The sequence below is a fragment of the Alligator mississippiensis genome, chromosome 1, assembly GCF_030867095.1.
Source record: "Alligator mississippiensis isolate rAllMis1 chromosome 1, rAllMis1, whole genome shotgun sequence".
Taxonomy (NCBI): Eukaryota; Metazoa; Chordata; order Crocodylia; family Alligatoridae; genus Alligator; species Alligator mississippiensis.
Genome location: NC_081824.1, coordinates 218,745,158 through 218,767,619, shown reverse-complemented (window position 1 = coordinate 218,767,619; position 22,462 = coordinate 218,745,158). Strand labels below are relative to the sequence as shown.

Here is a 22,462-nt window from a genome sequence, read left to right as displayed (position 1 = left end):
TCTTAAGAAGCTCTTATATTTGAAAGGTGCTGCAAGCTCATCACTGAAAATCTAACAATTTTCTTTTAATAATCACTTTCAACTGACTTTTAATCAGCAGTTTTGACAGCTCTTTGTAACTGCCTTCAGTGACATGAAAATCAAACAGAAAAAGGCAATTTTTATTTATCATACTTCACTTTGATTAACAAGTGTATTTGCTTTGTTTAATATTAAAATAGTCCTCCGTATTTACCTGTAAATAACATGAATTAGGTTGGCTCAATTAGCAAGCAGACAAGGGGTGGGAGGGTCGTGAATCAGTAGCCAATCTAATGGATCAGGGCAGGCTTCATCACAAGCTCAGATGCCACAGGATCTAACATTTCATTTTAAGATTTTGTAGTTCTCATAATTGCAAAGAAAATGTCAAAATGTTCACCGGGTGTGAAAAGACTCCATTGCAAACCTCTTCAGACAATGGCTTAGAGTTAACTCAGATGCCCTTATTTATACGATTGGGGCATTGACTCTAAAACCTAATGATGACATTTAAATGTCAGCATGAACTACTTCTTTGTTGATTAGAGCAGAATAAGGGATGCAGGAACAAAGAGATGCAGTTTTACCTTAGATTTATTTTTTTTAAGAATAAATAAATCTGCTTGGATATTCTAGGGTTGTCAATTATATTTTCCACAGGTCTCAGAGTGTTGGATGTTTTTTTTTCCTTGAAGTCATGCAACTTACATCAGAACTTCAGCTTTCCTTTATAAATAAGATTGAAGTGCCTGGCCTCATGGCTACATAGAAAAACTTTAAAGAATCAAAAACGGAAGACAGCACTCTCAACAGCTCTTCTTAATTATATTTTGGGAGGCAATATGACTGCTCAATCCGTTTGAGTAAATCTGATAATTTCTGTGGCCTTCAAAGAATATTGTAGGCATAATTTAATTAGGTAGTTACTGCCTTCCATAGAAAACCCATCAGCCTGCACCAAGAAGTCAGAAGGTTAAGAACAACTGTATTATTAATTTTAAGTAAATTGAGTCTCAATGTCTATTTTCTGAAGAGGTTTACAAAATAATAAAGCTGAAAAAAAAACCTGAAGAAAGATGGAAGCATGTACTCCTTCAGAGTTTAAAGGGACCTTCTTTGCTGCACTGGAACATTTTTGGCACTCGCTTATTTCCTTATCTCTTTGTAGAGGAAGCAAACAGATCCCTGCTGGCTGAAGTGCTGCCTGTAGGCGCTCCACTGATCGGGTATTTTTCTAGTTTTATTTTGCTCCAGATAAACAGAACTGAGAAACTGGAGCAATTAGAAAGGGAAAAGCATCCCAGTAAGAGAGAATAGCAGAATACAATTATTAACAGATGGTTGGAATGCTGCTACAATAATCGTCATGATCAATGAGTACCTGGGTCACAGCAGACGTAGAGAAGGTAGCCTGATGTAGTAAGCAGGATTTTGGACAGGGAGTCCAAATAAGAAGTTAGGATAAATATGCACCTTATAGACTAACAAAATAAGATCTACAGAAAACACAAGCTTTTGAAGTTGAGTCAAATTCTTCAAGAAACATGGGTTCCATCTGTGATTCTTATTAATTATCTATGGGTGAATCCACACAAGCTACTAATGTGGCTCAATAAATTCCAATGCGATTTGCACTGGAGTCAGCAGTTTGAGCTGGGGCAGAGCAGCCCGGGACTGGCAGCAGGCTTGGACGTCAGTCCTGGGCTCCAGGTGGTGGTGTTGGGCAGGAGGGGGGCTGGGTGGGGCACAAGAGTGCGAAAACTGTGGAGCTGTGTGGCTGATCCCTCCCCCCCCCCCCCCCCCCCAAGCCTGCTGCCAGGTTGGGGTTGCTCCACCCCAGCTCAAAATGCTATGGTCCCGGTTACTGTCCACGTGTTTCTTCCCAGCAAATGACTCCGCCGTAAGATAGTACTGTCCCTGACAGTAACATAGTCCTTGACAGGACTATCTTATGATGAAGGCAATTCATTTACTGCACCTTAATGTCAGCACATATGTAGATGGTGATGCTCCACTGCAGAGCTAATTAGTCAAGTCCACAGGAAAGCACATGTGTAGATGCACCCAATGTGATATAGGTTAGTCACTTATTCAAGTTTTCCTGCTTGCTCAATGGAATGAGGATACTAAATTCTCTTTGTAAAGTGCATTACAGAAACTGCATATCTAAAAGAAGAAAAAAAATAGGGGAATGTGGCATCTAGGGAACAGAGACATGTGGGGGCAGGAATATTTGGGAATTCAGGGAACTTTGATAACCAGAGTAAATTTAAACTACCTAAATAATTGAGCAACAGGATTCTACTAGTAACAGCTAAATATATTGAAAAACGTTTTGCTCAAACATTGGAGATTCTTTAAGTTTTCTTTAAAGAGGAAGAGTATATAACATCATTTGTAGTTTTATAAACAAAAACAGGAGAGTACAACTTTACTTACAGATGCCTAATTACATGAAAGGATAAATATATGCTAACTTCTATTCATTAACTTTAATCAACAGAATTCTTGGCTGGTTCAGTTAAGGCGGATTTAATCAAGCAAGGTTGGCTTGAAAGTGAAATTACTGTCTTTAAACTGCTGAACAATTAATTTAGAGTTTTACCCTGCAACAGGTCTCTGATGAAACACTGAATTAATAGACAGCAAATAGAGCATTTACTGTTAAAATCAAAAATTTAAGTCTACCGTAGGCAATTTTAAATACAATTAGGAGCTCCAGGTCTTTGGGAGTAAAAGGCAATTCTCTGTGGAAGCTTAAGTAATAGTAATTCAATATAGCCAAGTGAGTGGTGGAGGCTATTTGAGAAGTTCTGCATTTTATATTAGCAAAGTAAATGTCAAAACCCGTACATTACAATTATACAGCATGCCAAGGATTCCAAAACACATTCTCCAAATATACCAGTAAGTTACGCAGGACTTCCCTTCGTTTACATCTCTGGGCCTATGATATTCTAACACTGGTGAAATTTATGACAGTTTTGTGAACTTATCTAAATTAGTGTAAAGTACACTGGGATTTGGAGCAGACAGACAAGCAGTTATCACAGTAGGTGCTGCAGTTGGCACTCCTACAGGGACTTGCCACCAGAGGATCAGGTATACTATATACACTGGTTATTTAGATTGAACAAATGGCTTCCCCAGGGTGGCTGCAAATGCACAAAACCTACACTGGTTTAACTTATATCGGTGTACTTTACACTTGTTCTTGCCCAGGATACCCCAGATCCTAGAACATTACATCAGTGCAGTGCTAAATATCCTGTGTCCACTTTCCCCACTGCCCTAACACCAGTGGCTAGGAAGGTTGTCACATGTCTAGGCCCTAATTATCTTACCAATAAATGCCTGCAAAAATTCTGTACTTTTCAAGACCTGTGCATGTCTGGATAAATATGTAACTTCAAGTTATTTACATGCTGACCACATTTATACACGATCACAAGAACCTTAATTTGGTGGTGGCGGGAGAGGTATCTGGAGCCTTTTCAGTTACAAGAGAATGTGCAGGACCTTTATGCTCTTACCCAACCCCAAATGAAGGACTTTTATATTAAGTTTTCAAAGATCCAGGTTCCGGCAAAATAAGAGCAAAATGGTCTTCAGCTCTTTTCAAAAGTTCTGCTCTGCCTGGCAGTAGTCCGTAACAGCAGAAACACATACAAATTAAACAGCTGAAAAACTACCCCATGTTCTTGCAAAAGGATGGTTTTGGCAAATGCTGCTATCATCAAGCAGGAGGAAAATTTCCTTGACCACAGCCTTTCAAGGTGAGCCAATTAAACTAAGTGTTTAATGAATGAACAGCTTATACTACAGCATAATTAAAGTTGTACCTTTAGTTCATTTTGAAATTGCCCAGCGGAAAAATTCTACTCCTAAGACAGTTTCCACTTTGAGAAGTTTCACTGTTTTGGAACAGAGGTAAGCTTAAATCTTGCAAACAGTTGCTGATTGTTGATTCAAGAAAACAATTTTTGTTGGCAAATGAATGACCTTCGTTGGACATGATAGCTTAATTAAGACACAACACAATGATTTGTTGGACAGCAGTGAACTAAGATATTTAGATTTTTGTCATCAATTTAGTCAAAAAATGTAAGAAAAACCTAAAAACCCCCTCTAAAACTTGTGTTTCTTCTGGAAAGAAGCTGTTGCTGCTCACTGGAGACAGGATGCTAATTGAATCTGATTAATCACTGGAGTCTTACTATCCTGTCCTTGATGGAAATAGTCCAGGAAACAGTGACAGTCTCTGCAAGATTACAATACTACTGGAACTAAAGCATCTGAGTAATGAATAAGAACAGCAATCACTCTCTTACTAATCTTGCTATCCAATAAACAGGAGGGGTATTTGATCAGAATATAAATTTTGGTTTTGCTGGGAAACAATCTATGATCCTTCTAAAAAGCTTATATTAACTCTCAATTAGCCATGTGAAATGACATGCGCCTGTGGACATTTGTAACAATGCATGCTAGCAGGAAAACACCAGCCCTGCAGCCTCAATTTGCGATTTTGAAAAACTATGGAACGCAATCTCATCAATATGCTGAAAAATATCAGCTCTGTTTTGGTTTTTTTCCTTCCACTGAATTCAGGTATTGCTGGTCCTTTGCTCTCTGTAGATCCAGAAAGATGTATGCATATGGATGAAAGCTAGCTGAATATGGAAAAATGGAAGCTGATGATTGTCATGTGCCTCTTGATTATCAAGGCACTGTGCTCTCCAGTCTTTAGTCTCATTCAGTTCCCCTGTCAGAAATGCCTAGTCTTATGTTCAGATGGCCAAGAAACAGTAACCCTTGCCAAGACTATCCAAGCCATTTATCATTAAATTAGGCTACTGAAATGCGCTCTATCTGGGATTAGCCTTGAAGGTCACAAGAAAACGTCAACTGGTACATAATATAGCAGCCAACCTTTTAGATGAAGTAGGTGGCTCCTAGAACATTACATCATCATGTTTTGTGGATTGCCCATTTGTTTTCAGAAACTGTTTAATGTGCTGAGATTCATGAAAAGCCATAGAAACATCTAGCAAACAACTTAATAATGAATGAAATATAGTGTCATTGGTAGTCCAGAAGTTAGCCTACTTCTATGGAATAATACCAAGAATTTCTTTAGCCTGGTTCTTCCTGACAGGGTGCTGGTAACTGGTTGAAACTGGCTTCCATAGATTATTTCTCTCTGGCCGCTGAACTCCTTAGTTGCTCTGAGTTTGATGTCTCTCTTTACAGGGGTTTACTGAGTGATATGAGACTATGTACTTCTGGCATGTATTTATGCAAATAGTGTCAAGACATTACTGTAATGGCTGCACAATATATAAGTAGTGAACTTTGTATAACTTAACTGAAGTGAGTATAAATGCATACACACATAAAGATGCATGCATGTATAAATACTATAGGACTATGATGAAAATACCATGATGCAGCAGTTAGAACATGTAAATGTGCGGGTATAAACATCACAATAAAATCAGTTAATAAAATCAACGAAGGCTCTAAAAGATTAAAGGATTAAATTTCTGTTGTGACATAAGAATATGGAAATTGATTTTTGCACTGAGACTGGAATGCAACCACAGATTTAACATGAAAAGTATTTAATCCTCTTCTAGAAGAACATGAAACAGAAAACATTAAATTTTACAATCGCATATAGGGTAGTATCCTTCCTAAACTTAATGGGAAGATGCATTTGTTTGTGGTTTATAGAAAAATGCTGCAGGATGTAGGAAAAATATAAAGCAAATGGTACAGTAGGATGCAATTTTTTCTTTTTTTCCAAACTGAGTTTAATTTGATATTACTTTAATGAAAAAGATCTAACAAATAACCCCACTGGCAACCCCACGATCAGGATTGAAAAGTGATACCTAGTAATGCATATTTAAGTGCCAATTGCACCTTTTTCTTTTCCTTAGCACCACAAAGAAACCTGGTAACTAATGAGTTAATAATGAAATACAGACTCTCTGGTGCTGCCTGGTAGGACTGCTAGAAGACGCTGGCTGTTGGAATTGTACTGTATGCACAGCACAACAAATCAATACGAAAACCGTCATTAGCAGCCACTGATACAGCTATAATCAAACTTATTTCTAAAACTATGAATAAAGTACATTCAGAAACTCAGATTACAAATAAAGTTTAATGATGCCTAAAAACTGCTTGCCTTCTCATCTCCAGATATTCTGATGGATTAATTATGATGAAATATCGTAAGCCTTCAGTTAATGAATTGAGTTTAAAGGAGGAAGCTTCTTTACAGCCTCACCCTAAAATTCAGACCATCTGTCTACAATGAACACTTATCTCATCCATATCTTCCCGCTTAAATAAATGTATCTCCTATGATCAACTCCAAAGATGCAGGTTTTTTTTTTCAGAGAAGAAGGTTGGGTTGTTGTTTTTTTTTATAGGCATGTTTCATTACTTTGCAATCTACTGCTGCCATCTCCTGTGTTAAATGAAGCAATAAGTAACTTCACACAAGTAGGCTGTTTAGCTTCTACCATATGGAAATGGTTCCCATTGGTCGAAGAGACAGAACTCTACTTAAATATGCTTTCAAAAGTTTTTAAAAGGTACTGTTACCTCCAAGTGACTCCGTCGTTCTGCAATCACTCGGTCATCTTTGTTTCCAAAGAGTTTCTTTGGGGGGAATTCTAAGGTAGCAAGCTGGAATAGACACAAAAGATTGAATTGATACTGTAGATGACAAATTTAAATGAGAAACTTCTTTTTAAAGCATAAAGTGATTAGGGGGAGGAAAATACAATTATTCACAAGCTGCTGTACATTATTCATTTCTAGTGATATTAATACAATCTGGAGCAATACTAAGACAATAGGTGCATTGTCATGACTGAATATAGTAGTTAGAATGTCACTATTCACCAACATAAAATCAAAAGCTTGCAAAGTGAACTTGCATATTACACTGGGTACAAGTAGTATATAAGTGTTCAGCTCAGGTATTTTGTATAATATTGAAGTTCAGATCTGGTCTGTTAAAATCACAGTCAGCTTTTCCTCAGCTATGTGGCCATTTGTTCAGACTTGTCTTTGATATCCATGTTGTTTCTGTCACTGGATCTGAAAGTCTTTACTGAAGTCATGCTTTGGAGTACAACTATGTTGAGGTTTGGCCAATGGAAGCCTAGTTACTAAAAGTTACCATTAGCAAAACGTAACACCAATTCAAGCATTTCACTGAGTAACTGTAATGCCTGGGATCACATATTGGTAACGTCAGAGTCTCTATCCAGAAGCCACATGTAGCACACTGAAAATGAAAACTACTAAAAGAGTTGGTAGTAAAATTACTAAATATCACTATATAAATATGTCCTTTACTTATGCAACAGACACATTCCATGTAGATATTCAGAATTAAACCTCTTTAATTTCACTTCTTTCTAATCCTGTTGGACCTGCAGAAGTCAGCGCAACCAAGAGAATCAACAGGACTCTATTCCTTCTTGTGCATCATCAAATTGAATTGTTAACAAGTGCTAGTCAAGTTAAGTTGTTAACAAGTGTTGTACCTATGCAAACCCACAGAAAACGATGAGCCTGAACTAGTGTTAATGAAAGTGTAATTTGGCTGGCTCAATAATTCTTGATAGCAATGCCAAAGAAAGCAAGTTCACTCCCAGAGTACAGGCTCAGTTTGCTGGGATGACAGTTAAAATATTATTTTAGAACTAGGCCTATTAAACAGAGAAACTGCTGAGACACAAAAATGTAACCCTACAACCACACTGTTTTAGTCACTTATCTGGATAGAATCTCCCTTTACAAATCTCTCTTGTTGCACAAATTCCTGGATGCCTGAAGACGTGAAGAGAACAAAATAAATTGTTACCTAGCATGAATATGTATTATGATAGGTAGGGTAGGGGCTGTCAAAAGATATGGCCATTAGCTGGATCTCACTTGTGTGTTTCAAACCAACCCCAAGAACTGCATACCATGCCTATGGCCAGCCCAGCCCTGTGTGCTGGCTCCAGAGCCAGTCCAGGTTGGCCCCACAGACACACTGGCAGTGTACACTGGTGCTGGCATGTGCTGCATGTGATACTGGGGGTCAATTCAGGGCACACTGCATGTGGCACCCCACCAGACCAGCTCAAGGCTCACAGATCAGGCCCATGCACAGGATCCAGCATGTGGGGTGGTCCAGCATGGGTACGTCATGCTGCAGTGTGCGCCCCATGTGGCTCCATGCATGAGCCCCAGAGGAGGGCTGATGAACAATGCATACACCTAGTTTCAGGCATGCACTGAATGAGGTGTCATGCTGGACTGGCCCTGCATGCTGGCTCCAGCGTGCAAAGTTGGTCTGTGTCCCAGATCTGGCCTGCAGACCAGCCTTGTATTCATCATCCAGCCCCATCTGATATCCTGTGGTAGGGCATAAGGAATTTACAATTCAACATAACAGAAGCATCCTATATATTGAATTATGAGTTTCATTTTTAGCTTTGAATGTCAACCTTCTTCTGTAGTATTCTTTAGCACCAGTATTGAACCCTATTCACTTGTTAAATCTTAACATGGGTATCTTACAGAGATACATTCAGAAGAGTGATATCAAGTGGGCAAGCAGGAGATCAGTTTCTCTCCAGAACATCAATTTTCCCTCCGAGATTTCCCTGAGTTTCCCACACTATTTTCTGCCTGTTTTCTCATGCTAACAGGATAAACAGAACACTGCCAAACAACACAGCATATATCTAACAATGTCCTTTGGATATACTGTATCACTTATTTTTTCTTCTTCATTCATGCAAAAATATTGATGCTAATAGTCACTTTCCTTCAAGACCTTTAAAGCAGCTTTATTACGTAGCCTTGTATTATGCAACCACTATGTACAATGGCCAGGAAAACACATACCCATTTTTCTGGAGAGGGTGTGTGTACGCATGTGTATGTGTGTGCATATTCTTAGTATTTCACTATGTTTCAGAATTGTTCCTTTTTAAAAGGTAAAGGATAGGATTCCTGTTTTTTGAGCACTATCCTGTACACACACACACACACACACACACACACACACACACACACACACACTATATGTACACACACACATATATGTATTCAGTTTTCCATGTGTGTGTGTATATTAGTACTGTTGCAGCTTATAACATTTTTATATTACTGACAACCGTCCCATTACAGCTGCCAGTAAATCATGAAAACCTTTGTATAAAAGGGAAAATTCTTTTGCCTTTTCTGGGGAAAAATCCTTCGTGTATCTCCTATATTTAATGGCACCCTCTTACAAACATCAAACGTCTGAGTGGTTCTCAACGTTTTTAGATTCACTGCATGCCAGCTCTTACTTTTCACTTGTTTTTTGACTACAGAAAAATAATAGAGCAATTCTTCTGCTGCACAGAACTCAGAGATGACAACAGGTCTGAAAGTTTTTAACGCTATGAATTCCTATTTGAAATCTCTGGGTTTATCTTGCGAATCATGTTTGCACACCTTAGCAATGTTAACACTGTGTGACACCCCTCCTTGAAAGGATCTCAAGGCACCCCAAGGTGTCCTGGCACCTGGGTTATGAATTATTAATTTATCAGTTCCCATCCTATAATAATTGGGACTTGAACCTTAAAAGCCCTGCAACATGAAAATAACACTCCAATAATAAACATTTGCCACTTTTTTTAAAGCAACTTCTATTTTGATGCAACTTTTGATATGTCCACAAGGTTCTGAATAAATTTTAAAAAATGAATTCAATAGCTGGACAGTTCACCTGAAATGCCTCAGAAACTAAAAAGCTGTAAAATGTCATTGGTATTTGAGCCTACCATTAGTAGCAAATATTTTAATAATCAGTGAATGGCAAAGTTGTAATCTATGAAGACTTTAAGAAACTGTAAAATAACTTCAAATTGCATGACATTTACCAGAGATTAACATGCTCAACATGTATATGCACTTCCACCGAATTCATTTGTTCACACACCCAAATGCACAAGATGTCTGTAGGTGCTAGATTTTGCATACAAATTTCTGGTTTCACCAGAAACAAGTGTAAAATAATTACATAAGCATCCAGATACAAAGAGACTTCAGCTGTAAAAACGGTCCCTTTAAAAGTCAACTTACTTTTCAGGTAGCCTCTGATCCAACTGAGGGCACCTATACATGAACTGTGAGGCTGCTCCGACGCGCTGTAATTATGATTGTTCGAGTCTACTGGAGTGTGGTAATTACTGTGCTCCAGTGCCTTATCAGTGTCCCCGCACTTCAAAATGGCAGCAGAGGCACTTTATCTAAAGCTTGTTCAACAGGCTTCAGATAAAGTACCCCCGCTGCCATTCTGAAGCATATGGATGCTGATACATGAGATGCTCTAGGCACTTTAATTAGAGCGTCTCTTGGAGCTGCTGTAATTGAAGTGCCACCCCCCACACACTCCCAGAGCACGTGTATAAATGCCTTATGAATGCCTAAAGGGAGCCGCACCTTGAAAAAACAGAAGGAGCTTTTCTCACCAAAAATGTTAAATGATACCACATTAAAGATTTCTTCTTTTCTGCTGGTCTAGATTTGTTCAAACATGGCTTTTATCCCCTTGGTGCAGTACTGCTAAAAAGCAGTTGGCAGTTACTCTTCTACAGTTTAGCTGTTTTGTCATTTTCTTGGGCTGCTGATGAGGTGATGTGTTTTCTGTCAGGGGAAATTAACAGGCATATTCCCCTGTTTGACAGAAACAGTGAGTTAGAATGATTTCCTGGGAAGCTTCTGCATGTGGCGTGCAAGATTTCTAATTTTTATTTTGACTGCAGAATCATTTCTTTACAATGCTTAAAGATATTATCGCTCTGACAAATTTTGTTATACATACACACAGTGCTAAAATACTCAGAGCTTTTTCTGGCTCAACTGCAAAAAAAATGGTGTTTTTAAATAATCTAAGGAAATAGATAGAAGACTGCATAATAGGGATTTATTAATGCATTTTAGCATGTTCTTTGCAAAAAGTTTAGCAATGTTTTCCATATCTACCAACAGTTGCTATGAAATGGGAGATATATAAAGAAGCAAACAGTTATTTGCAACTTAGTTGTAATACCTTTGCAATACTAGGATAACAGTGTTTTTATTCCTGCTATAGATTTCTTCTGTTGCTATGGAACAAATCCTTTTACAGATGAAGCAGCTGAGGTACAGAAAAATGTGTTACACAGCAACCCCCCCCCCCAACTTATCTGTTTGGAAGGTAATGTTCATAAAGTGCTAAATCCTTAAATGGAAGGTGCTTTGTATGTAGTAGGGATTATTATTTTAGCAAGCTATGAATATATTAAAATATTCTCATAATATTGTCTCATTTATACTACAGTCTTAAGGCCACTCAGTGCAACTATTCTACTATATTTTCTCACATACAACATGCTCCAGAATAAGATATGCACCTTGTTTTTGAAAGGCAGAATGAAGAAAAAAATGTTCTTTCCTTGTAATAAGCAACTGAGTAGCAGTAGCTAGGGAGCTAAGCTTGCTCAATGTTTTGCTTTTTGTGGATCATAGCAGAGTTTACTTTTGTTTTCATCGGTAAGCAACAGAACCGCGGTGTTTAGATCATTACTAAAGAAAAAGCCTCGCCAAGTACTTTGCAGATTATCATTTGCAAATCTAGTACACCAAAGTAAAATATCATTAGGGTGAGCATACTTCCCAAATCTCACAATGGAAACCTCCACCTTCACCCTTTCCCCCAAATCTTCTGGCAAGCTCAACTGTCTCCAAACTCTGGTCTCAGGTGAATGTGTTGGAGACAAGGGTTGGGTACAAAGCCCAGCACCAGAGATGGCAGAGTAGACTAGCAAATCCCTAGTTCACTCTCCTCCCCGCACTTCTGGCTGAAGACTGCCACCACCACTGCATTCCCACTGAAAATGGGACAAAAGTGTTCATCTGACAAAACTCTCATGTGGATGTGTCACTTCTGAACTGTGAAACTGATCAAAGTTATGGTGTCAAAACATAAAAAATGTGTCATTTTCCTATACGTAGCAGAAAAGTCACAAGATTTGAAATATCACATTATACCTGAGGGCAAAGTCTATGATTTAGTACCCAGAGTACAGCTTTAAAATAATAAAAAACCCCAGGATGAGAGAAAGACGGGGGCAGCAAGGGGGTGGGGAGGAGAGGGAGAAGAGGGGGAGAAGGAGAGAGGGGAAAACGAGAAAGAGAAAGAGAGTCATCTCTGGTCTTTCATCCCAAGTTCTCTCTTTACTCTAATCTTTTGATACTCATATGTGGAAAAAAAAAGAAATTAAGCAAATACTAACTATTAAAGTCAGCTTTCTTTAACTGTCAGGTTGCATTTACAGCTCTGAATTCAGCATTTAAAGGGTGTGTCTCAGTTTTGATCTTTGTATCCAGTTTCATTGCCAGAGATAAGAAGAATTGCAGAGAAGAAAGTGAGGTGGTTTTGCAGCTGGCAAGGCTGCACCTGACTTGATTTCCTACGCAGTAATGAAAGAAAAATTTGTCCTAGTTTTCGTTTTTGAAGTTTAAACAAAGTAACTTAAGCCTTGTCTTCTCAAGATGTACTAAGACTACCAGAGTCTAAAGGAACTGGACAAAAGCCATGTTTTTAAATAGGAACTTGCACTGAATATTTAAGAATTTGACAACCAGGAAGAAAAAGCAGCTTCTCTTTATTTTGGAAGATTTCACCAGCAATTTATTTGAGAATAAAACATCTACACCTTATATTTACTATTCTCTACTTCTCTACATTAATCCCTTTTAAGAGAGGAAAAAAGTAAAACATAAGGAATAGCAGAAATTAATTTTTTCTTTATAGAAGTTTGCAAGGTAAAGATGAACAGAAGTCCCAGATGTTAAGTCACTTGAACACATACAAACTGGATAAATTCCATTTAATCTATAAAAGATAATAGAAACTGAAACCAATTTTTCAGTGTATGTATTCAAAAAACCGCACAGTTGAAGTGACATTTTCACAGATGGGAACAAGTGAACTTTTTCTGACTCAGTCCATCTTTTCCTAAATTAAAATCATACGGTACTTATATCATCTTCAATCTGATGATCAGATAGTGCTTTTTATCTATTTGTTAGGCAAGCATAGCCTTCAGAGGCAGGAGAGAAGCTAAGGACAACATTTTAGAGTATTCACTAAATTTTAGTGCACCAATTCTGTGTCCCCCACTTGTTGGGCAGAGGTGTTAAGCAGTCACAACTACAGTCACAATTTCTTTTGAAGTTGCAGTTATTCAGGACATCTTAATGTTGATATGGGGCCTCAAGTTGTACACCCAAGACAAGATAGACCCCAAATTAAAGCACACGTTAAAACCTGGGTCTGTATGAAATACCGCCAAGGATAGAGGGGGAAGAACTAGTAACAGAACCCTGACCTCCCAAAATCCCCATCTTGTATATCAGTCATACAGTCTTCCTTTGTTTCAATTTCAGTGTCTCTATTAACTTTTTTCATTTCAAGTATCTTTTCTCCACCGCTATCTGCCTCTTAGAGCATGTGCTCCTTTATACTACCAAAATACCTCTACTTTTTCTCCTTTTGAATGCTCTATGCTTCTCCACCCCCAGCCCTGCTTCATCTAAAACCAGGGTTGTCCAAAGAAGGGGAGGAAGGAGGATCCAGGGAACTATAGACCAAGTCAGCCTTACCTCTATCCCTGGGAAAATCCTAGAAAAAATTATCAAGGAACACATCTGTGGGAGCCCGCTGGCTAATGTGATGCGGAGGGGTAACCAACATGGGTTTATAACAGGCAGGTCCTGCCTGACTAACCGAGTTTCTTTTTACGACAAGGCCACCAAATGTTTAGATGCAGGAGTCGAGGTGGATGTTATCTATCTGGACTTCAAGAAGGCGTTTGACATGGTATCCCATACCATCCTTATTAATAAACTGAGATTTGCCTTGGATGGTTATACAGTAGAATGGGTAGCAAACTGGCTCAGGGGTGGCACTCAGAGGGTGGTGGTGGATGGGTCAGTGTCAACCTGGAAAGAAGTGTGCAGTGGAGTGCCTCAGGGCTCAGTTCTGGGCCCGATGCTGTTCAACATCTTCATCAGTGATCAGGATGAGGGGGTGGGAAGCACCCTGTCCAAATTCGTGGATGACACAAAAATATGGGGTGAAGCTAACACCCTGGAGAGGAGGAACCAGATCCAGGTGGACCTAGACAGGTTGGAGAAGTGGGCAGAGAGCAACAGGATGCAATTCAATAAGGACAAGTGCAAGGTGTTGCATCTAGGCAGAAAAAACTGCCATCATACCTATAGGCTGTGGGGGCGACTTTCTCATCATCACTGAGGCAGAAAGAGATCTTGGGAGTCACTGTAGACTCCAGGATGAATGTGAGTCATCAATGTGCTGAAGTAGTTGGCAGAGCCAATCGCACCTTGTTGTGCATCCATAGGTGCTTCACAAACAGGTCCAGGGAGGTGGTTCTACCTTTTTATGTGGCACTGGTCGGGCCACAGCTGAAGTACTGTGTCTGGTTCGGGACACCGCAGTTCAAGCGGGATGCAGACAACCAGGAGAGGGCCCAAAGAAGAGCTGCTCATCTGATTAGAGGCCTGCAGGGAAGGCCCTACGTGAAAAGGCTAAGGGACCTTAACCTCTTCAGCCTCTCCAAGAGAAGGCTGAGAGGAGACCTTGTGGCGGCGTACGAAGTTATAAGAGGAGAGCAACATGAAGTAGGCAATGATCTGTTTACCAGAGCACTACCTGGAACAACAAGGAACAATGGCCATAAGCTACTGGAGAGAAGGTTTAGACTGGACATTAGAAAAAAGTTTTTCATGGTCAGGGTTGCCACGCTCTGGAATGGTCTCCCAAGGGAGGTGGTGCTCGCCGCAGCCTTGGAGGTCTTCAAGAGGAGACTGGACAGGCACTTGGCTGGGATCACATGACCCCAGGTTTAGTGACCCTTTTCTTGCCTGCCAGGGGCAGGGGGTTAGGCTAGGTGGCCCACTGAGATCTCTTCCAACCCTAGAATCTATAAATCTATGAAACAGCTAAGCAGTCAGGGGCTGCACATCCTGCAGGTTGCACCAGTGAGGGCTGTACCAGTGGCAGCTGTACACTGCACAGACCACATCAGTGTGTGCCATGACTTCCCTATGCTACACACTAGGGCACCCCCTGCTGTACTGAATGCATGGGTTCCCCAGCCTTATCCTCAGATCTCCATCTACGGACTCCCCCACTGTACCGTGTCTGGCACCATGGGCTGCACCACACCTCACCACTCCCTGGGGAGAAGGCAGGAAATGAAAACCAGAGGTGGGAGGAGAAGCCCAACTGCTGCTGCAACCAGAGCAATGGGAGCGGGGGGGCAGAAAGCAGCAGCTGGGTGAGAGTCTAGGTTTTGCAAATAGGCCTCTTTTGGGCTGCCAACTGGAAAGACCTAGTCTAACACTTACTGTTCTCCTGCTGCTTGCATACCCATCCTCCTGTCACATTATACTCCTTTTCATACGTACATTTTACTGTTACACCCTCTGACTGGTGGTGGGAAGTGGCTCTGGTGTTCACATCTAGGAATCTTCTCTCCACTACTGCCTATCCCTTTGCAGTGTACTCAAAACCACAACAGTGGAAAGCGATCCAATAGAGGAAAGAGCAAGAAAAGGTTGGAGCAACCTCAACAGCTACCAGTGCGTGAGGAGACGTGTGTATGGTTGAAGGATTTGTCTGCTCTCCCTTCAACTCAGAGCTTGTTATTTATCCAGATTGCTAGAACACAAGCTCCAACAGAGCTGCCCACTTTCTCCAAAAGTGAATTTCTTTGGATGAAATGGATGAAAATATATGGGTAGCAATAACAAACTACTGGCTGTGTAGCAGCAAGAAAATAGGGGCAGGGGGAAACCCATCTTTCCTTCTGCTGCTGCAGGAAATACTCACCTGCTTGCAACAGGGAAGAAAGAGGACAGCTACTGAGAAACCTAAAATAGAAGCTGGTTTAATTTTGCAGAGCACATTTTCTCCTTTTAATATCAGCAAAAAAATGTAATTACTCCACGAACTTCCACTATCAAAAAGTATTTTGGTGAAAAAAATTCAGCATGGCCACACACTAGCCCAGTGCCTCGAACTGAGAGCAAAAGGTGGAAAAATTGAGGGGAAAAAGAACAGATGGAGACCCACTACAGTTCTCTTTGGAGACTGCTACAGATAATTCTCTCTTCTCCAGGACGCAGAAGCCTGCAGTCTATCTCCATACTGCGGACTACAGAGAATTCAGCAAAAAGAAAGCTTGCTTGGCACTGTAAAATAAACAAGATGAAGTTATGAGTTTTTAGCAGAAGCATCCACATGCCCTTTCCTAATTATGGATTATCCATCAACACAACCCTGAGTACTATTCAATTACCAAGTGACACTGCATCATTTTTAATTGTAAGTATCCAGGGCAGCATTCACTAGGGTTGCCTTTATGTGTACATATAGCCTGGATACTAAACACTGCTGCAGGCACAAATACTAGGGCTGTGCGAAGCTTCGGGTGGTGATTCGATTTGGAGGATATTTGGCTCAATTCGTTGGCTGAATCTCCGAATCAAATCAGGACCAAAAGGTCCGAATCAATCCAAGCTCTCCGAATAGATTTAGAGAGCTTTGGCAATCTGGGCACTTCCCGCTGGCTGCAGCAGAAAGCCCGGACTCCATCCTGGTTAGTAGGGGGCGGGGAAGCTGGAGGAGGGGGGAGAAGACCATGGGGGGGATCCCTGGCAGGCCCCATCCCCTGCCTGCTCCCCCAGCCCCCCTAAACGACCCCCCCTGACCCCTGCCCGCTCTCCCAGCCCCTCTCCCCCATGGCTACCCAGCCCTGGTTCTTCAGGGAAAAAAAGCCCCCACTCACCATCTCCTGCCTGGTGGGGGGCAATCCCCACTGCCCCACGCCAGGTGGTGGGCTCTGCCATGAGCCCCCCCAACCACTCTTCCATCTCCCCCATGGCTGCCCCACCCACCCCAGCTCCCGGCCCTTTAAAAAAACAAAACACAAACCCAGACTCCTGCAGCAGCTTTGGGGGGGCTCATGGCAGAGCCCCCCACACAGCGTAGGGCAGCAGGGATTGTCCCCCACTGGGCAGGAGCTGGTGAGTCAGGGCTTTTTTGTTTTTTAAAAAAGCTGGAGCTAGGATGGGCAGGGCAGCCGTGGTGGGGCTGGGAGAGCTGGTGGGGGTCAAGGGGGCTTATGGCAGAGCCCCCCACATGGCATGGGGCAGTGGGAAACAGCAGGGATCGCCCCCCACCATGCAGGAGCCAGTGACTGGGGGCTTTTTTCCCCCCCAAAGAACTGGGAGCTGGGGCTGGGCAGGCAGCCATTGAGAGCAGGTAGGGGATGGGGCCTGTGTGATTTGGGGATTCAGCTGGTTCAGCAGCAGCTGAATTTCCAAATCAGATTGAGCCAAATTGATTCGGGACAGTCACCGGGTCAAATCACTTTCCCCCAAATCGGCTGAATCTGAAGCGAATACTAGCCGATTCACACAGGCCTAACAAATACCATTATTTTCAGCTTGGCCCTTTTTGAAATAATTTGTCTACAGCAAAATCTTTCTGTAAAATTGAAACATTCTGAGAACTCTTCCTTTGATTAAAAACAATTATTGAGAAGATCAGCATCGTGCAGGGCTGGTAAGGACTCTTGGGGACTGATTTTCAACCAGGGTGCTAAGTTTATCATAAGAGAAACCCAGAATTTTCAAATAGGAATTCACAGTGTTAAGAACATGTCTTTTTGAGTTCTTTGAACAGAAAAAATGCTCAATTATTTTTCTGTAGTCCAAAATGAAGTGAGAACTAAGAGCTGGCATTTTCTGAGGGGTGCCTTGAATATAAAAAAGGTAGAGAACCATTGCTCTAGGGAAAGAGTTGTGACTTCTGGCAGTTCAGAATCAAAACTAGTAGTGTCATAGTACTGCATGGATAGACACTGTAACTCCTTCAAAGAACCTCCCTTGATTGCTTAGTCAATCAATTAACTGGCTGGGGGACAAGAACACACACTTGTATCTTGTCACTATGACATACAAAATCTTCATAAATACATAAGGAATTGATGATATCTCAGAAGATACTGCCTGGAAGGGCTGGTTATGAGACACATATGGCTAGATGTTTTTGCTTGTATCAATGGGAGCCAGAAAGCATTACTAGTTGCCTTTTTCTGGAAGAAGGATGCCTGTTTCTGCTCTCCAAACTTTTTTCACTGACACTCTCCAAACTTTTTTCACTGAAGAGAAACAAGAAATTCAAAAAGGCCATACATCTTCCTGCCTTTACGGATAACATGAAATATGAGAATTAAAAAGCCTCTTCTTTTGCCTGCAGGTGTGAAACTGCCAGATAAAGTTGAACGCTATGTAGTTACTCTGAATACTGTCACATTCCCTTTGAATTGTGACCAATACTCTCCCTTATGACTTGTATAATCATTTATTAATTATCCAAAAAGGGAGAATATTATTTTATTCACATTTTTATTTCTGCTTTTAAACATGCACACTGACCTAAATTTAATCTGCTTTCTCAATGGTGTCTAACAGGTCAAGACACCCCTCTTTATTGCACTATTTTACATCTGTCAGCTCACCTGCAGGTATTAAGACAAGTGTAACTGTAAGTTTCCCTAGGTTAAAGGATATTGTTTCTTTTGCCAAAAAGAATTTTAGACTAGCCAGGTGCCGTAACAGCCATATGTACTGCCTGAAATTATGGGTAACATCATAATTAAAAATTACCTTACCACTGTGTTCATTACACATCATAGTGCAGTAGCACTTAAACAGAATATTCATTCAAAGTAAGACACTACTTAGAAATTCATGCAAAACTTTCAAGGCTCTCTGAAAATTACACATTTTAACTGGATTTTAAAAATTCATAGATTTATAGATTGTAAGGCTGGAAGGGACCTTGGAAGATGATCGGGTCCAAGCCCCTGCACCAGGCAGGAAAGATGGTTGGGGCCAGGTGACCCCAGCAAGGTGACTGTCTAGTCTTCTCTTAAAGATTTCCAGGGTAGGCAATTGCACCACTGCTGGAGGGAGCTTATTCCACAGTCTGGACACTCTAATTGTGAAGAGGTTTTTCCTAATGTTGAGCCTGAAGCAGTCTTCCAGGAGTTTATGGCCATTACTCCTGGTTTTCCCCTCAGGTGCCCTAGCAAACAGTTGCTCACCGAGCCCTTGATGTACTCCCCTAGTGTAGCAGTAAGCTGCTACCAGGTCCTCTCTCGGCCTTCTCTTTTTCAGGCTGAAGAGTCCCAGGTCCCTCAGCCTTTCCTCTTCTGGCTTGCTGTGCAAGTATCTGATCATATGGGTGGCCCTTCTCTGGACTCTCTCAAGTTTTACCACATCCTTGTTGAAGTGCGGTGCCCAGAACTGGTTGCAGTACTCCAGCTGCAATCTCACCAATGCTGAGTGGAGTGGAAGAATCACTTCCTTGGTTTTGCTGGAGATGCATCGATTGGTGCATGCCAAAGTATTATTTTCCCTGCTGGCAACAGTGTCGCACTGACGGCTGATGTTCTTACTGTGGTCTATTATTACCCTCAGGTCCCTTTTGTTTGTGTTGCTGGTCAGTTTGGTGCCACCAAACCTATAGATGTGCAGGGGGTTGTTCGCCCTTGGGTTGGGCAATTTACATCTGTGAATGTTGAACTTTATCTGGTTTTGACTCACCCAACTTGCTAGCCTGTCTAGATCCACCTGTGTTTGTAGCCTATCTTCAAGTGTGCCCACGCTTCCCCATAACTTGGCCAGTGAGCTCTTCACCCCCTCATCCAAATCATTGATGAAGATGTTGAAAAGTACAGGATCAAGCACTGACCCCTGAGGGACACCACTGGCCACTTCTCACCAGGATGACACAGATCCATTCACTAGGACTCTCTGGGTCCTACCCTGCAGCCAGCTTCGTACCCAACTAACTAACAAACTAACAAACTAACTGTCTCACAGCAAAAAATAAAAAACAAAAAAACCAAAAGAATCAGTAAAGCCACAGCATTTTTTACAAATAAACCACTATTTGGGTACATTTGGAATGGTTAACTCTCCCCCTCATGGATATAGAAAAAGTTGAACTGAGTTGTGGATATAAATGGTACATTAAGATGTCACTGAGATATGATGTTCCAGCTCAGGTCTCTCTCTGAGGTGGAAGGACTAAACTAACCACCCCTTACCTTACTACAAAACCAGCTGAGAACATACTGAATAGCTAATTATAAACAATGTCCTACTTTAAAAGAATTCATTTAGGTTGAAAGATAAAGCATTCTCAAATCAGGAGCTGCCAGAATTTACTACTGCTTGTGCAAATTTGAATTTGCATCCCCCTTACCTTTCCGCTATCCGTCTGCCCTGTGGACAAAAAGCAGCAGGATTTCTGTGGAAAAATACTGTGTGATCATGGAACTGTCTGAAGTATAATGCTTACACATGAGGGAGCCATATTAAAGTTTGCACAGGTGGCTGTAAATCTGCCATTTCTTAACTTGCTGGTGCTTTACTTTACAATCTAATAACTTTTTAAAAATGCTTCCTTCTTTGCATCTAGTATACAGAGATATGGTTTTATAATTGTTGTGGAAGGAAAAAGTGCAAAACTGCTGGATCTACCAAAATCTGCATGTCTTGGCTGCAAAATCCAACATTTAGCCTCCTTTGCAGTGAAAGGCACAACCCCCATGCTGAAGGAATATTCTTGAGAGAACCTAGGGGGTTTAGCCATGTTGTAGGTGCCCACATACCTGTACTCACCATTTTCTTTTCAAGATATAGCAATAATAGGGCCTAATTTCATAATACTCCCATCCTACGTACACTATCAGGCCTGGATCAGTCTGTAGTTGTGCATTCACAGCTCACATTGAAGCTGATAGCATGATTGGGGCACTTGAGCCATACACTTACACAATACATTGCCATTTGACTAATGTACCAGATTTAAGTTCGGAGCAGAGAATTCTCTGTAGCAATTTTAACAGTTCATCGAGAAATGATTTGCCTGTTGCATACAAGCCCATCTAAGTGACATCTGGCAGCATTTATGAAACATCCTCATCTTGCATGACCAACTACTGCTGTAAATTGCAGTCACCCTTGCCTTTGAGAAATGCTAATAATGAAAACCCATCAAAGGGCTGCAATAAGTCTTACTGTTGACTAGATGGATACCTTTCTGACTACTCAAAATTAATGGCAGATCTCAGGGCCTTAACGAACAGCTGTCACTGAGAAATCTACCTGCAAACAAATAAGCGGTATTCCTCTATGTTTGATTTGTTATAGGAATAAAGCAGCAACTCTCACAATAAACTAGATTGATTAGGAAGAGAAATTAGCTATCTGCATTGTTTAAAATAATAAGAAAGGAAACATGCTCCAAATATGTAAATAAGAAACAAAAACACTTTAAATTCAGTTTAAATTAAATTAAATCCCGCACTTCAGGAGGGATGTGGACAGCATCAAGAGGGTCCAAAGGAGGGCCACTCACATGGTCAGGGGGCAGAAGGGCAAGTCCTACGAAGAGAGGCTATGGGACCTGAGCCCGTTCAGCCTCCACAAGAGAAGGCTGAGAAGGGATCTGGTGGCTGTCTATAAAGTTACCAAGGGGGACCAGCGGGGAACGGGAGAGGAATAACGGCTACAAGTTGACAGAGTAGGTTCAGGCTAGATATCAGGAAGCACTACTTCATAGTCAGGGTGCCTAGGATCTGGAGCCAACTTCCAAGGGAAGTGGTGCTCACTCCTCCCTGGGGGTCGTCAAAAGGAGACCAAAATAATCACCTACCCGGGATCATTTGACCCCACCATTCTTTCCTGCCCATGGCAGGGGGTAGGACTTGATGATCTGCTCAGGTCCCTTCCAACCCTAACAGCTATGAAACTATGAGAGGGAGAAGTTCAGTCCAGACTCTCCCTCTGCCTGAAGAAGGGTGTTTGTATCCAAAAGCTTGCAAAGACCAATTTTTCCAACTATTTAGTTGGTCTAAGAAAATATATTACACATACGCGACTGGTAGCAGGTACATTGGGGGGTACTTGTCTCCCCTGACGGGGCTGGTGCCCCCCCTGACGGCCGACACTGATGCCGGTGGCAGTGTTGGTGCCCCCCCTGATAGGGCAGCTGCCATTGGTACCTTCTGCGGGTGCCCCTCCAGATTTAGGAGGCACCAGTCACTCATGATATTACATTTATCCAAAGAACCCTGTCTGCCTAGTTTATGCTTAATCTTTAAACAGACAAGAAAATTAACCACTGTATTTAAGCAGTCAAACACCTGTTAAGACCTCATAATACACTGCCTTTTCTCCCAAAACCATCAATACTTACTTGTTTATTCAAAAGTCAAAC

At 41.3% G+C, this 22,462-nt stretch overlaps 1 protein-coding gene across 6 annotated transcripts in view; it reads right to left on the bottom strand.

Moving 5' to 3' along the window:
• KIF16B (kinesin family member 16B) overlaps positions 1-22,462 on the bottom strand; it is a 263,016-nt gene that overhangs the window by 13,912 nt on the left and 226,642 nt on the right. For 5 of the 6 annotated variants that reach the window (XM_019500766.2, XM_059720115.1, XM_019500770.2 and 2 more), the window contains one exon: positions 6,640-6,723. The exons of the other annotated variant lie outside the window; for it this stretch is intronic. In XM_019500766.2, coding sequence (XP_019356311.1) covers positions 6,640-6,723 — 84 coding nt within the window. The remainder of the gene's footprint in view (positions 1-6,639; positions 6,724-22,462) is intronic. 6 annotated transcript variants of the gene reach the window in all.